Below are 13443 nucleotides of genomic sequence, written 5' to 3'. Positions count from 1 at the left end.
TCTTTCCACTTCTATTCGTTTTGGTAAAAAAATGCAAAGGACAGAATAGAAGCCGCGAGGGGTTACAGTGCTGCGTGTTGCAAACAGCGTGAGTTAACGTAACGATGTGTTCTCAAGCTTCAGTTGCAAGGAGCAAGGTACAACATCACGGCTTTATTTCTGGAAACCAAAATTATCCACCTCTGTGATGAGAGCTCTAAATGAGGAGCCCTGTACCAGGAACTTGTGAGCATTAATCTCACTGCTCTTCCACTGGGAACCCCTCCAATCCTCGTAACTGATTATCTATCAATCTATTCGGACAACTAGAGCACTGCTAATGCTGCCAAATGCTTTTGGTTTGTCAACAAAAATAAAAATACAAGTGCTTCGTGAGTGCTCTCTATCAGCAACCACACTCTGCCTCTATGAGCTGAAGCAGTATAAAGCCCTATCCCTTCTAAATCAGCATGAAACAATGTGAAGGAGAGCTGCCAGTCGAGAAATGGCCACCAAATCTAACAGACCAGCTGCCAACCATCTTTTGCAAATGTAGTGTTACATGGAAGCCTATCCATGCATTAAGAGCCCCTTCCACCCAGAGGTGGTTTGGTTACCTTCAGCGATACAGATAATTGTGGACTAAAGAATACCATTCAACACCTTCTGATAATAATCATACTGCCGTGTCCGCCATGCATCCAGACTTTTAGCGATAAGCTCCAAAACTGATGATACGCATTGCTGAACAAAAGGCAGTATAATGTCAGCTGAAGGAAAAAGTTCACAAAAACAATTTCGGAACATTGCCAATTCGTAATCAGATGCATTGCCAAACAAAAGTATATTCACGTTGGTCTTCTCACCAACATAACAATTGATATCACAAAGTAAGACTATTGTCTGTGAACATTCTAAATTCAATCAGCTTCGCTCTAAAAGCATGTCCTTCAAATGGTGTAGAAGAACGCAAACGCGAAGCATGTCCTTCAAATGGTGTACTTCAGTTCATAATAATGTAAGCTGTCTGTTAAGATCTTCTCAATTCATACAGTGACTTTCTCTTTCCCGATCACCAATAACTTAAAACAAGTATGACAGTTTTAGGATGCAACATCGTACACTTGACGTTTCACACAATGTATAGACGTTGAGCGGCGGTTCTTTATCTGATTATTTTTTAAAGATGCACACACGACAATTGAAATGACACTTGTCAGAGACTTTTTCTTCACTCGTCACGTTTAAAAACATACCTCCTCTGTCAAGCTTAGATGAAAACGCTTCCGCAAATTTTGCAGTGTCCGCGGACCCCCTTTAAAGCACGGGTATCCAGAATCCTGCGAACACAAAAGAGTCGTTAATGTTGAGGTAGAAAGAATACACCATACGCAAAGCATCTATCTCCAGGAATGACACAATCCTCCAAAAATGCAGGCACATATGTTGAGCTGACAAGTAAATAGGAATTCACGCTATTTGCTATAAACCCTCGCCTATAAAAACGAAGTGTCAGAAAACCTGACGCATGTTCCCGAAAATGTTTTAAAAACAATCAAGTGCCTTCTATTTAAAACTCTGAAAATTATTGTTAATGAGTCATTGGTTCCAAGTGAAACCGCACCTGCATCATCTCCACAAGTAGTATGATGCGTTCTGCATGCTTCCGGCATGTCAGAAATCCTTGAATGCACAAAACCTGAACAAACAAAGTAGCCCAGTTCAATAAAGTATCAGTTAGCTCAGAAAGAAGGAATCAAAGGACAAAGATAAAAGAATTGGCTACCACCAAAATATTTTGCAAGAAACTGGTGGATACCTTGAAGTAGTCATAGAATTCACTTGCAGTACCCTCCGCATCAGAATCCATTACCTGGATTGAAATAATCCAGTAAGGTCAGACCCCTATGATGAATCAATCACTTGTAATACACAAGCGAGTACTATACAGCACACCCAGAAGTTTTGTTTCAAAAGTTACCTCAAGAAGCTCGCGTGTAAGTTTGAAAGGAGCACTTTCAAAATTCACACCACCAGGAGAATTGGAGAGCATATAACCAAAGTCAATATGGATAATGTGTCCTTCCTCATCGATCAGCAAGTTTGAATTATGCCTATCTTTCACCTACAGGTATCGTAAAGATAAGGTGCCTGGTAAGCCTGACGTCAATGCTTCACAGCAAATCTTCGGCATACAGATGTATATCAAAGCGAGAAAAAAATAATAATATAAAGAGCACAAAATCAATTCCCAAGTCACATTAAGGTGAAAAGCTAAGTAGAAATACCTGAAGAATGTAACAAAGGATAGAATATCCTGCCATGCTCTCCACAAAATTTCTCTGCCCATCCGTGATCATGTCAAACACTCTCTATTTCAATGTCGATTTTCTATCTAATACATTGCAAATATCTGATCAATAGATCCCTAAAGTTACTGAAATCAGCTTTACCTCGAAACAGAATTTAAGAAACCTTTGTTTCGACATATGACACACACAAATACTGATGTGGTTTCTGTAGCTTAAAGATAGTTCACAACGTCAAAGCTAAAAATCCTTTGATCTTCGAGACCAGGATAGCAGCTACTCTGGTCAAGTGATAGATGATTTATCTAAATCTAACCACCTGGATTCAGTCCTCAAAATAGTCGTGCTCAGCTCCTGCAGTGCGACGAAAAACCAAAGGAAAGAATATTCACCTGAGCAAGTTTAAATGCAGGAGAGCCCTCAACATACTTCTTGCAGAAAAAATCCCGCAAACTGGTCACATCACTATTCCTACTTTTGATAGAGTGAATTGAAGCCTGAGAAACACAAGCAACATGAAACCCCTTTTAGTACTACATAGAAACAACGTCCTTGGTGTGCGTTAAAGAGTAAAAACATATATCATGCAGTTGATAGATGGTAGGACGACGTCATCATTCAAAATTTAAGACGAAAATGTAGAGGCCGAGAAAACTGCTCACCGTGTCGTAAATGGTTTCAATCAGAGCTGTGTGTGAAGATGTGACAAGCACCTCATACGGACGCAACCAAAGAGGAAGGCCAGCTTCCTGGAAGATATCTGTATGTTTTATACACAAATCATCAGAATGAATATATTTGAAAAATAATCACTGAAATAAGATAAATTTGATCTAAAATTTGTTCTAAATAACACATTTAAACAGAACGCACAGTAGTCTACAATATGAAAAAAGCATCTGTAACATCCTCTTCAAGTCAAGGAATAAATTTAGAGTAAGAAAAAGAAAAATCTTCGAGTATTCTTGTATGAATATAATCTAACACCTAAACATTAAGTTGATACGTTACCATAAAAGTGTCCAATAAGTTGCACAGCTAAATGTTCTTGTCTGCAATCGTCACCACTCTTCACGATCATCTGGAATGACAAAAATCTAAGTTAAACAAAGAACTGGAACCAGGGATAAAACCAGTCGCGTCCGCTTTGTGCCAATTCCAAGCGAAAGCCCACAAAAGATGAGTTCTTGGCTTACAGAGCGTAAATCCCAATCAGGACTAGAACTCCATTTAGAAGTCTTTTGTATCCTTTCCCGTTTATTCTCCCATAATTCACCAGCGAGGGCATCGGTGGCTTTTCCTTTCACCCCTATCCTTTCCTGCAAAATTGATTAGTTGAAGAACATAAAAACGAGGATGGAAGAGATGGATTACTTCGTATAGAACCTCCACCTTTCAAGAGAAAAAAAACCTACCATAGGATATTTCAGAACTTAAAATCGTCTACTCGTCACCCATGCCACTATATATAGATATTTATGTGCTCCAAAGTGCAGAGGACAAACCGGAGAAATCGTCCTTTAACATCACAATAAAATCTGCAGAGCATACCTCTGCAAAGAAAGTAAGAGATCCCGCCTCTTCAGCAATACCCCTCAAATCTAGAGTAAGTTTCAAGAAAGAGGGTCATAGGCCCACCATCCTCACCTCAGTTTGTGTTGGTGCTGTGCCACTCTTTTTAACTGGGAGACCAGCTGGGGCTTCACCCTCTGCTACAGCAGCCTGATGAAGAGGAGGCTCAAATAATCAGCCTTTGAACCTTACAATAGAGGAAGAATCACTCCTAAATAGAACATTAACTTAGTCCTATTCTTCATGTGTATTATTGCGATCCATTGTAAAGATTGGCTGGCATATTCATATCATCTGATAACTTTAATAAAAGCACCACAGAGAACCAATCGGAAGCCTGCAAAGTTCATAATCTATCACTTACTTTTACTTCAGCCATGGCAATTGTACTCGGGACCCGCCGGTGGTCTTTCCTACGAGCTGGTTGTTCCTCCTCTATATCCTCCATATTCACCCCTGGAACCACAGACAGTATAACACTAACCCATTCTACATCTTCTCCGCTAGGTTTTCCTTTTCTTCCCCATGGATTTTTTACTTTGGGCTTGTCTTGAAAATTAGCGTTGCACCCATTAGCTCCTCCAAATTCCTCTCTCAACGAGAAAGAATCCATTGACAATCCACTTCCATCCGAAGCGCAAGTTGAGGGGCTTTGGCACTCTCCTGATTCTCCTCCCATATGGCTGCAACTTCCTGTTTGCAAAGCAGCAAGTTGTGCCTTCCGGGGTTGGACAGAAAAACTTACATCGACAACTTTCAATTTCGATTCCCAAAGATGTGCCATAGCAGCATCAATTGCCTTTGACGCACTACGTAGAAGTTGTTGAGTATTTGGCTGTTGCACATCAGGTTGAAGAGGGTAAGCCCATGGAGGAGGCCGATGCAGTTGAGCATCTCCATTAGCAAGGGGGATCCCCCCTTTGGCTGTCTTTATCCCCGCATTTGACTGTTTTTGATCCTTGTTCAGATTGCTGCACAATACCAAACAGAAGTATTTATATAAAAAAAAAGTTTTAACAAAAACCGAGGCATGTGGAAACTGAAGATGCACACAGAAATGTGTTAGTATCAAACGAAAGTTTCCCACAACCTGATCAAACTTGTCTATGAAAAGTACCTCCTATTCATTGAGTAGTTTATACGAATCCGGAGACACACCCCTTTTTTTTGACATTGTTACATTAAAAAGCAGCCACATTGATAGCACCCTCAAAGGTTCACATAAAAAGACTAACGAAGCAACAGCACCGACAAAAGGCAGAAAAAATGACATGCAAATGATGCAAGCATCCGTAACCAAGAGCTTAACATATTTAGGCTTGATTTCATTATGCTCGATTCCTTAACATAATGGACGCAATGATTAAAATAATAAGTTGCAAAAGCGAGTAATTAAGGAAGTAACTTCACCTCTTTGCTTCGCATTTGAGGACCTCGATACAAATTAAATAAGGTGCTTTATCCCTCGAATTTAGAAGCACACACTCGTCCACGGGAATATGAACTACTCGGCACAATCCCTTGCCCATCGGGAAGCAGACCCCTGCGCAACATATTTCAAGCAAAAAGTTGTTACCACGCTGATGTGCCCTGAAACATCGCATTGATAAAATTGAGTAGTTTTCAAATAAAAGAACTAGTAATACGTATACTATGCTGCAAGGAACTGCGTGTGCTGTCAAGAAAACATTGATGATCCACAAACCCATAACGTATTGCCACACTAACCTCTCAGATATGGGATCCTTGAGAAGGACAAAATCATCTCCATAAAAATAGGACATTGCAGGTAGCAAGCGCAACTTGCAAGAGCGGAGTAATGCACTTACCTCCGTCACTTTCTGCAGCTACCAGCTGTTGATTTAGTTCAGCAACAGACTGCCACAGAGCAAAGCACAGCTGATAAATTTGAAGCGTATTCATTGAATTTGACTGAAGATTGCTCAACTACAACCCAAATGTAAAACTAGTAATCGGACAGTATGAGTTTTGAAATACCAAAACAGCTTCTGAACTCACGAAAAAGAAAACAAAATAGAAAAGCTGAAAAAGAATCAATATAATAAATAATGAAATATTAAAAACAACATCAATTCGTCTGATCATTGCATCCTTGCAACCAGAATGTTGGAATATCACCCATTCAAAACGGTTGATTTCATGCTAATTGGCGCATGTCATAAGAATCAAGTTCGTCTGGATGACAAACCTCTCGCAGAGCTTGAAGACGGTCTTCCATAGGAAAGCAATCTACTAAGCCCGATGACGTATCACAAAGAGACTGTACAAGGTCCAAAGTTGCTTGATATACACCCTTCCTCAAGTTTGATGCGGAAGATTTAGGGAGAGGTGGTTTAGTTGAAGTCTTCTCTGTCCTTCGCTTGGGAGAACCTGGTCGCTTCTGTGAAACGAGGTCAACATACCAAGAAGTCTTCAAGTCAATTACTTTGACTAAACACCTCGAATCCCTCGCTTGTGAAGGACAACGATGAGCTAATATGAAATATTCACCTCATAATCAGTCACTTATGGCAAGAAACACTTCTACGAAGCAGAAACAAATGGTCCAGAATTGCACGCTTACAATAAACGACTTTCCCAGGTCAAAAAATGAAGAATCCGTTGAAGGCAATTTCCAGCTTGAAGAAGTCGTCGAAGGCTTTTCAATCACAGTTTGGGACTCCCTTCTGATCATGTCAGACTCATCAGCATCAGAGTCAAATCGTTGTTCTGCAGCGGTACCTTCCGTTGACCTCCCAACACTACCCTCCTTCCCGAGAATTTCAGGATCATGAGTGCGCACTTTACCACGAAACGCACGCAAAGTATCCTGGAGAAAATTACCCTCGTTTGATCCATCAGTACTATCAGTACTGAGAGAGAGGGATCCCAGCTCATCAGCCAGACCTCCTGGTTCCTCATCGCTCCGATCCTTGAACAGCCTCCTTAAGAAGCCAGAAGGCGTCGTGGAGGGTGTGACAGGTGGCTCTGCATCCCTTTTCATGCTGAAAAACTTGTTACCTTCTTCCCCGTCCCGTTTCATACTGAATAACTTAGTACCTTCTTCCTTGAAAGACATTGAGAAACGTTTCAGAAAGTTTTCATTTACAGGACTATTTTCTGAAGTGATTAGAGCAGGGTGCTCTTGCCCAGGAGCTACCTCCATCATTTTATCGACTTCAGGATGCACCTGACGGAAGAACTTCCTGAAAAGAGTAAAATCAGAGCTTTCGTCCTCTTCCTCATCATCAGGCTTCTTCAACAACATCCTCCTAAAAAACCCTTCTTTCTCATCGTCCACTTTTTCATCACCGTCGGACTTTTCTCGAAAGAGCCTACGAAAAAACCCCTCCTGATTAGCCAATTCCTCACTTCGAATACCCTTCTCATCGTCATCTCTGTCTTTGAAAAAACGCTTAAAAAAGCCATCGGATTCTATTTCTTTCGGAGATCGTCTTAAAATGCTGTCTAAATCACTCTCCCTCATTGGCCTATCATAAACAATCACTTCGTCATCCTCTTTCTCTTCTTTGTCCCGGAAGGGTTTAAGGAGAACATTCCGAACTTTTGACGTTGAAGTCGGAATGAGCTTCTTCAATGCTTTTAGTGACAATTCTGACTCCTCCCCTGTGCTCCGTGTTGTCTCCCGAAAGCCTTCATCAGCTGCAGTGGGTGTAGGTAGCGACGGTGGTGTTCGTTGCGAAGGTGGAGAAGATGTCATCGGAAGCAGTCGCCGGGAAGAAAGAACTGCCTTGAAGACACGGCTACCCTTTGTTCCAGCGCTTAGTACACTTTTCTGAGGTCTGATCAAGGGAGGCCATTCTCCATTAAGCGCTGCCTCCTGGCACTTCTCTTGCACTTTCAAAACGTGTGTGTTGTCTTCTGCACCGTCTGCTTCGGCCAGAAGAAACCAATGAACCTTGATTGCAATGCGAAGAGATTTTCCACACACGTCAACAATGTACCTCTCAAGAGAGGGACATGGCATGTGTACCAACATGTAACATAGTTGAAAGAGGTAACTCTCAATGCCCAAGAGAGGTAATGTATACATGCGATTACACAAGTAATCCCTAACTCCGGAATGCTCATGTTTGTACAGATAGCTCACAGCTATCCATTCACAAAAAAATTCGGAGTCGAAGAATCGGATAAGCCAGCCGCTATCACCGGAGGCACTAGGGCTCTTCACAATCTCCTTAGGATTGTCGTCCGGATCTCGGTATGTGTAGCCAAGAAGGCGAACCATAGCCCCGTCTTGGCGAGCCCGGACCGTAGTCATATTGTATTCTGCTTAGAATGTCCTACGATGTATTGCAGCCCATCCAGGTTACTTGAGTGCAACACAAGGTACTGGTAACGATAGAGGTCCTCACTCTTAAATCCTTTGCCATGCACCGAATACTACCGATCCTACTGGTATGATTCTGGGTTACCTGAAACGCTCACCTAAATCCCCTATCTCGTATCATTACTTTTCTTTATTCATAATAAATGATCGTCAGCTCATGAGCAAACGGCATACCAGCCCCTTTTCTGAACATCCTTCAGAATATCACTGGTTTCCGCGGCTCGAAGCCAAGAATTCCGATGCTTCCATCCAGTCATTCTCTCAACTACCCCTTCGGTGAACATCTTCTGTGAAACAAAAAGCGCCTCACCCGTACATGTCGATGTAATCTTGTAGTTGGCGATAACAGGACCAAGGAAGGCCAACTCGAGAGAGTCTAGAAAGTAAAATGGAATACCTGAATGCTCCAATCCATAGCAAAAGGGTAGGTGATAAAACGCAAATTGCAGAGTTGAAACCCTAAAACTTCTGCTACCCAAACGCCTGCAGCAAAAAGTTCCGAAGGTTTAAGATTTTATGATGCAACGAGCAAGTTCACCTTCTAACACTCAAACATTGAAATTCTACAATTTCCATATAGAAAAATATAAAACTTAGAATTGCGGATAAAAATGCATGTACGTTTCGGCCGTCAGAATGTAAGCCTGCAGACCGAAACAGCTTGTGGTGAAACGACCGAAAGTTACGAATAAGTGAATAACGAGTTTCTAACATGCACGTTGTCTTTTACAATCCATTCTATTTGACCGGAAAGAAAAAAGAAAGACCTCGAGCAAAATTTGTTTAGGATTAGAGAAAGTAGATAGTGACCAACGAACCATTTCAGAGGCAAGCTACACTTCTGCACTGCGAGATATGAACTACTTGGTAAGCTATAGCAATTCCTACACATATCACAAGTGATACAGCTTAGCCGATTTAAGTCACTGTGTCCGAATCAAAGAAAAATACTTAACTACGCCTCTAATGTGCTGGATGCAATGCAATATGGTTTAGAACACACATACCCTAATCATCACCAAGCTATGATAGAAATCTCAGCCAAACGAAGTGAGACCCCATTTCTGTCGCACAAAAAACTGCAAACCGCAAGCACTTTAGATCCTACTTGATTTTTAAAAAACATCCGAGTGGTGATATTCTCTGAGGGTTCCATATACACACTCTCATACCCCCCCCCCCAAACCATTCCTTTTTCTTAATGGAATCACATGAAAATCCCCAGTATAAGTCACCTCCATTACACGCCAGTGGGACAGGTCGATGGACAAGCCAAGTTGCAGCTGCCCTCGACAAGAACTCCACAATCAATTGCCAGCCTTACTCAAACTAACGCTTCCCCGAATCGATCAAATTCCATAATACAATCTTATTCTTTCTCCTAAATCCAACCCTACCTCCTCCCACCCTTGCATCCTCCTCATCAGACCTAATCTAAATGTCCCCGGACAATTCCGCCTGCATCTTATCCGAGAAGATCCACTGCTACTGCCACAATCACAAAATCGCCTCGAAAACTCTCCGTCCTGCCTTCCCCTACCTCAAATCTCACCCCAGACCGCTCTACTCAGCGAGATTCCACTTTCCTGCGCCAATCACTCTCATATGAGGCTCGCCAGAAAGCCATAAACGACACAATCTATCACTCGCAGAATCGAAAACCCCGGATCGACTAAAAAACAAGCGGAAAACACCAAAACGCAGGCCACATAGTCTCACTCACCTAACTGACGCTCCTGGAGTCGCTCGCGCCACTCTGTATGCGAGGTGCATGCCAAGAAGGCGTACCCGGCCCGCCTCACCAACCTTCCCACAATGATCCTCTCTCCATCCCCGCCGCGACCACACACCCTCTCAAGCAGCAATCGCCTCCTGAAACCGTCAACAACCCGAACCTATAGAAACACGCAACACAAATACAAATCACTCTCGTCCTGCAAATGAGTTCCCTCTGCCTCTCTCTCCCCTTCGCTCTCTCCCTCTTCCTCTCTCTCTCGCTTTCTCTCTCTCTCTCGAATCACTCGCAGCCCGTCCTGCTCGAGAGCCTGTGTTCCACGATAGATGAAAAAAATTAGAAAAATGAGAAAAAGGGCAACACGGAGTGTGGCCAAACATTCAACAGCACACAGGAAGAAAACGATCATCCCCCCCTCCCCGGACCTGCGAGGAACTCCAGGCCGGGCACATGAATGCGCGGCGATTGCTTGCTTGCTTACGAGACCCGAAATGGCGAAGAAAGGGGGATCTGAGGTGGAGACGATTGCAAGAGATTGAGAAAAACACCGAATACGAATGAAAAAAAAAAAAAAAAAAAAAAAAAAAAAATCTTCACCGATCCAGACTTTCGAGCCCCCCGTCCTGCCCCGGGACGGAACGTCGCGGGACGGGGAACCAGGACGATGGATCGGGTTCGCCCGTCCCCGTCCCAGTCCCCCTCCTTCCTTCCTTCCACTTCGAACCGCTGCAACAGGGGGTGGTGCATGGATGGATGGACGAATGGATGGATGTATATATGAGCTTAACAACGAATGAAGTTAATTCGTTAGTTTGTTTGTTCGTTCGTTCGTTAGTGTGGTTTGAAATAAAATTATTATTTAGAAGGGTGGTGGTCCACGCCACGACAGCTCCTTTCTATTTGGATGAGACGCATTCGTTTTTTCCTTTTTCATCCCCGTTGTGATCTCTTGCTTAAGATTCGAGTTCTTCCGCCATATTATCAAATCACGTTTCAGTGGAAGGGAACTTTATAAAATCATATTCAATTTTTTTCTTTTTTGCATCCTCCCCAGTTATGAATGACTTGTCTCTGTTGTAAATTTAACTATGTCACCCATCAATTGGTTCAAAGTCGCCTCTTTTAGTTAATGTATTTAAGGTTTTCAGCCTTTTTTGATTAATTGAACATTAAAATTTTAAGTCTTACGGACATTAAATTTGAAGTGGGTTACTTTTCACATCTTATTAGATCTAAATATGTACTACTTAAAATTGTATTTTTGGGAGCTTATTTTTCCATCAAAGCAGCATGTGAAAAGAAACTATTAGATACATGAGTTTAGAAATAACTAGCAAAAAATAATAATTAAGTTTGTTATTTGTGATCCTTACAGTAACCATACTTCATGGATATCATAGAAGTTGTAACACATCATGTATAATTGTATCGGCAGTACCTAAAATTGATTACTTTGATAGCTAATATTTATATGGTTGATATTGTATGATATAGTCAGTGTATGACATAGAATTATTAGTCAAACATGATGCCATAATTAACCTCATTTGAAACAATGAAGAAAACAAATTTTACACAACTGCATTCATTTTTGTTTAATTTGAATTTTTCATTCCAAATCTCTTTGGTGACAAAGTTTTCAAAATGTTCTTCTTTAAAAAAAAAAAAAAACATTTTTAATGAAAAAAAACACACACAAATGTAAGTTATTATTGACGGTTAAAATGTCCAACTTTACATTATGTTTTTGGTTTGGTAAAAAATATGTGAACTTTCCACTATCTATTTTATTAATTTGTTTTGTTCAAAGAAAAAGATTCTTTTAAAAAATCCTTAATCTGTTTTTCTATGGCATTATGGTGTTTCTAATTTAAAACAAAAAATGATTATTTTTGGACTGAAAATTTAAAATCAATCCCAAACTTACAAAAATTGCTATGTTAAATCATTAAATAGATCTCTACAGTTTGTTGAAAAGTAATAATAAATCAACATGACAATGATTGATACTTGGCATTTAAAGTTATCTGCTTTTCAAGTTAGTATTAATGAATTGTTGATGTAAAGTTTAAGATTAAATATGTTTTTGATTTTATTGAAGGAATATATGTATTACTGTGATTGAAAATTTTAAGGTTAGAACAAGAAAACTTGTTTATTGCAAGAAGTGTTTTGAAACACTTTAAAAATAATAATTAAATTTATAATAATATCAGATTATTATTAACTTAATGTAAAAATACCACTAAGTTATTTTCTTCACCACAAAAAAATTGTAAGATACTAGGATTCAACTCATTGAGTCAAATAATACTAGTATATTAAATTGTATAGTTTATAATATATTGTTGATTGTTTATATTGTTAAAAATGTTGCAATCGACATTTTTAGTTAGCTAATTTATCAATCTATGTATAGCAAGATTGTAAAAGATATCAATTGTATTTTTACATTTATAAACTTGAATAGCTTTTGCTCCTTTGTTAACACATAACTAATATTGTACAAAGTCTCTATTTGCATTTTCCTTTAATACTATTAACTTGGTGTAGTCTTATATTAGTTATAAGGCATTTTAATTTATTTTTCAATAAACAGACATAAGTAAGAGAAACTTAAACATGTATTAATAAATTGAATTCTTATTTTACGTCAAAGAACAAACAACATTTAATAGAAGTATTATCTTTAGAATTTTTCTTTTTCTATCAAATGGCTTGATATTACCAATAATATTACATAGAAATCTATCCATAACCTTAAAGACTAATTTATTAGACATTTGTATTATGACTCAAATAAAAATCTTAGCATCTTTGAGAAATATTTTTTTATTTAGATTTCTTTTCGAAGTAAAAAATTATTTTATTATTTAAAATAAGTATAAAAATTAAAATAGAAAGAATAATTTTTCTAATTAATAGAGTTGCAATGCTAAAAGAAACAATTATAATGGCAATTTGTATTTTCTTCATAACTTGTGAATAAATATTGAACCTCCTTTGATCTTGAAATGTTTTAATTAATCAATATTTTCATTGACTAAAACTTAATTTTAATTGTGTTTATAATTTCTTGCAAATTTTTTAGCTTAATATTGCAACTAATATATTGTTAGTAGTATAATTTAACATTCATGATAATTTAGAAATTAAAGACCATGCTTGGTATTCTTCCAAAAATACAAATATCTCCTTGGACATTGTAGCTCTCTAATAAGTACTCAAAATCCAAAAGCTTTATTGCAAGATTGTTGTTAGATTGTAGCTTTGTCTAAATACACAATATCTTCCATATACATAACATGTTCTTTTAATTACAAGTAAAGAGGCACATTTTATATCATCTTTGGGACCCAAAAAAATAATATTATTTTTAAAGAGTTAGTCTATTTTAATTTTGTAAAGTTAATAGTGGTCAATAAGTTGTGTAGAAAGATCAAAATCATAACATAAAAATATAGAAGTATCATATAATTTATAATAACTTTAGCTGC

General features: G+C 39.1%; 1 protein-coding gene across 4 annotated transcripts; it reads right to left on the bottom strand.

Annotated features, from left to right (window-relative positions):
- Positions 1-93: 93 nt before the first annotated feature.
- LOC112282337 (phosphatidylinositol 4-kinase beta 1) lies at positions 94-10472 on the bottom strand. Of its 4 annotated transcripts, none has more exons than XM_090250412.1 (19): positions 10372-10472; positions 9935-10106; positions 9219-9290; positions 6445-8694; positions 6070-6261; positions 5690-5738; positions 5271-5403; positions 4225-4831; positions 3936-4010; positions 3485-3607; positions 3300-3369; positions 2951-3048; positions 2681-2785; positions 2268-2321; positions 1961-2104; positions 1799-1852; positions 1604-1678; positions 1236-1319; positions 134-723 (listed from the first exon to the last, which is right to left on the bottom strand). In XM_090250412.1, the coding sequence occupies exons 4-19, from the start codon at positions 8140-8142 to the stop codon at positions 622-624; spliced, it is 3663 nt and encodes a 1220-aa protein (XP_090106538.1). In that variant the 5' UTR covers positions 8143-8694; positions 9219-9290; positions 9935-10106; positions 10372-10472; the 3' UTR covers positions 134-621. The 4 variants fall into 4 exon arrangements, with proteins under 4 accessions (XP_024375567.1, XP_090106538.1, XP_090106540.1 ...); XM_090250414.1 differs by lacking the exon at positions 10372-10472 and adding an exon at positions 9447-9797 and having other exon boundaries at positions 9935-10060; XM_090250413.1 differs by lacking the exon at positions 9219-9290.
- Positions 10473-13443: the final 2971 nt, after the last annotated feature.

This window comes from Physcomitrium patens, chromosome 5 (genome assembly GCF_059467195.1).
Source record: "Physcomitrium patens ecotype Gransden chromosome 5, ASM5946719v1, whole genome shotgun sequence".
Lineage (NCBI taxonomy): Eukaryota > Viridiplantae > Streptophyta > Bryopsida > Funariales > Funariaceae > Physcomitrium > Physcomitrium patens.
The sequence above is the reverse complement of the archived record's forward strand: the minus strand, read 5'-3'. Positions and strand labels throughout refer to the sequence as shown.

Coding starts and splice junctions, on each gene's coding strand:
- LOC112282337 (XM_090250412.1), bottom strand. CDS start 8,142: ATGACTACGGTCCGGGCTCGCCAAGACGGGGCTATGGTTCGCCTTCTT. Junction 2,105..2,267: donor TCCTTTGTTACATTCTTCAG/GTATTTCTACTT, acceptor CGATACCTGTAG/GTGAAAGATAGGCATAATTC. Junction 1,853..1,960: donor TTACACGCGAGCTTCTTGAG/GTAACTTTTGAA, acceptor ATTTCAATCCAG/GTAATGGATTCTGATGCGGA.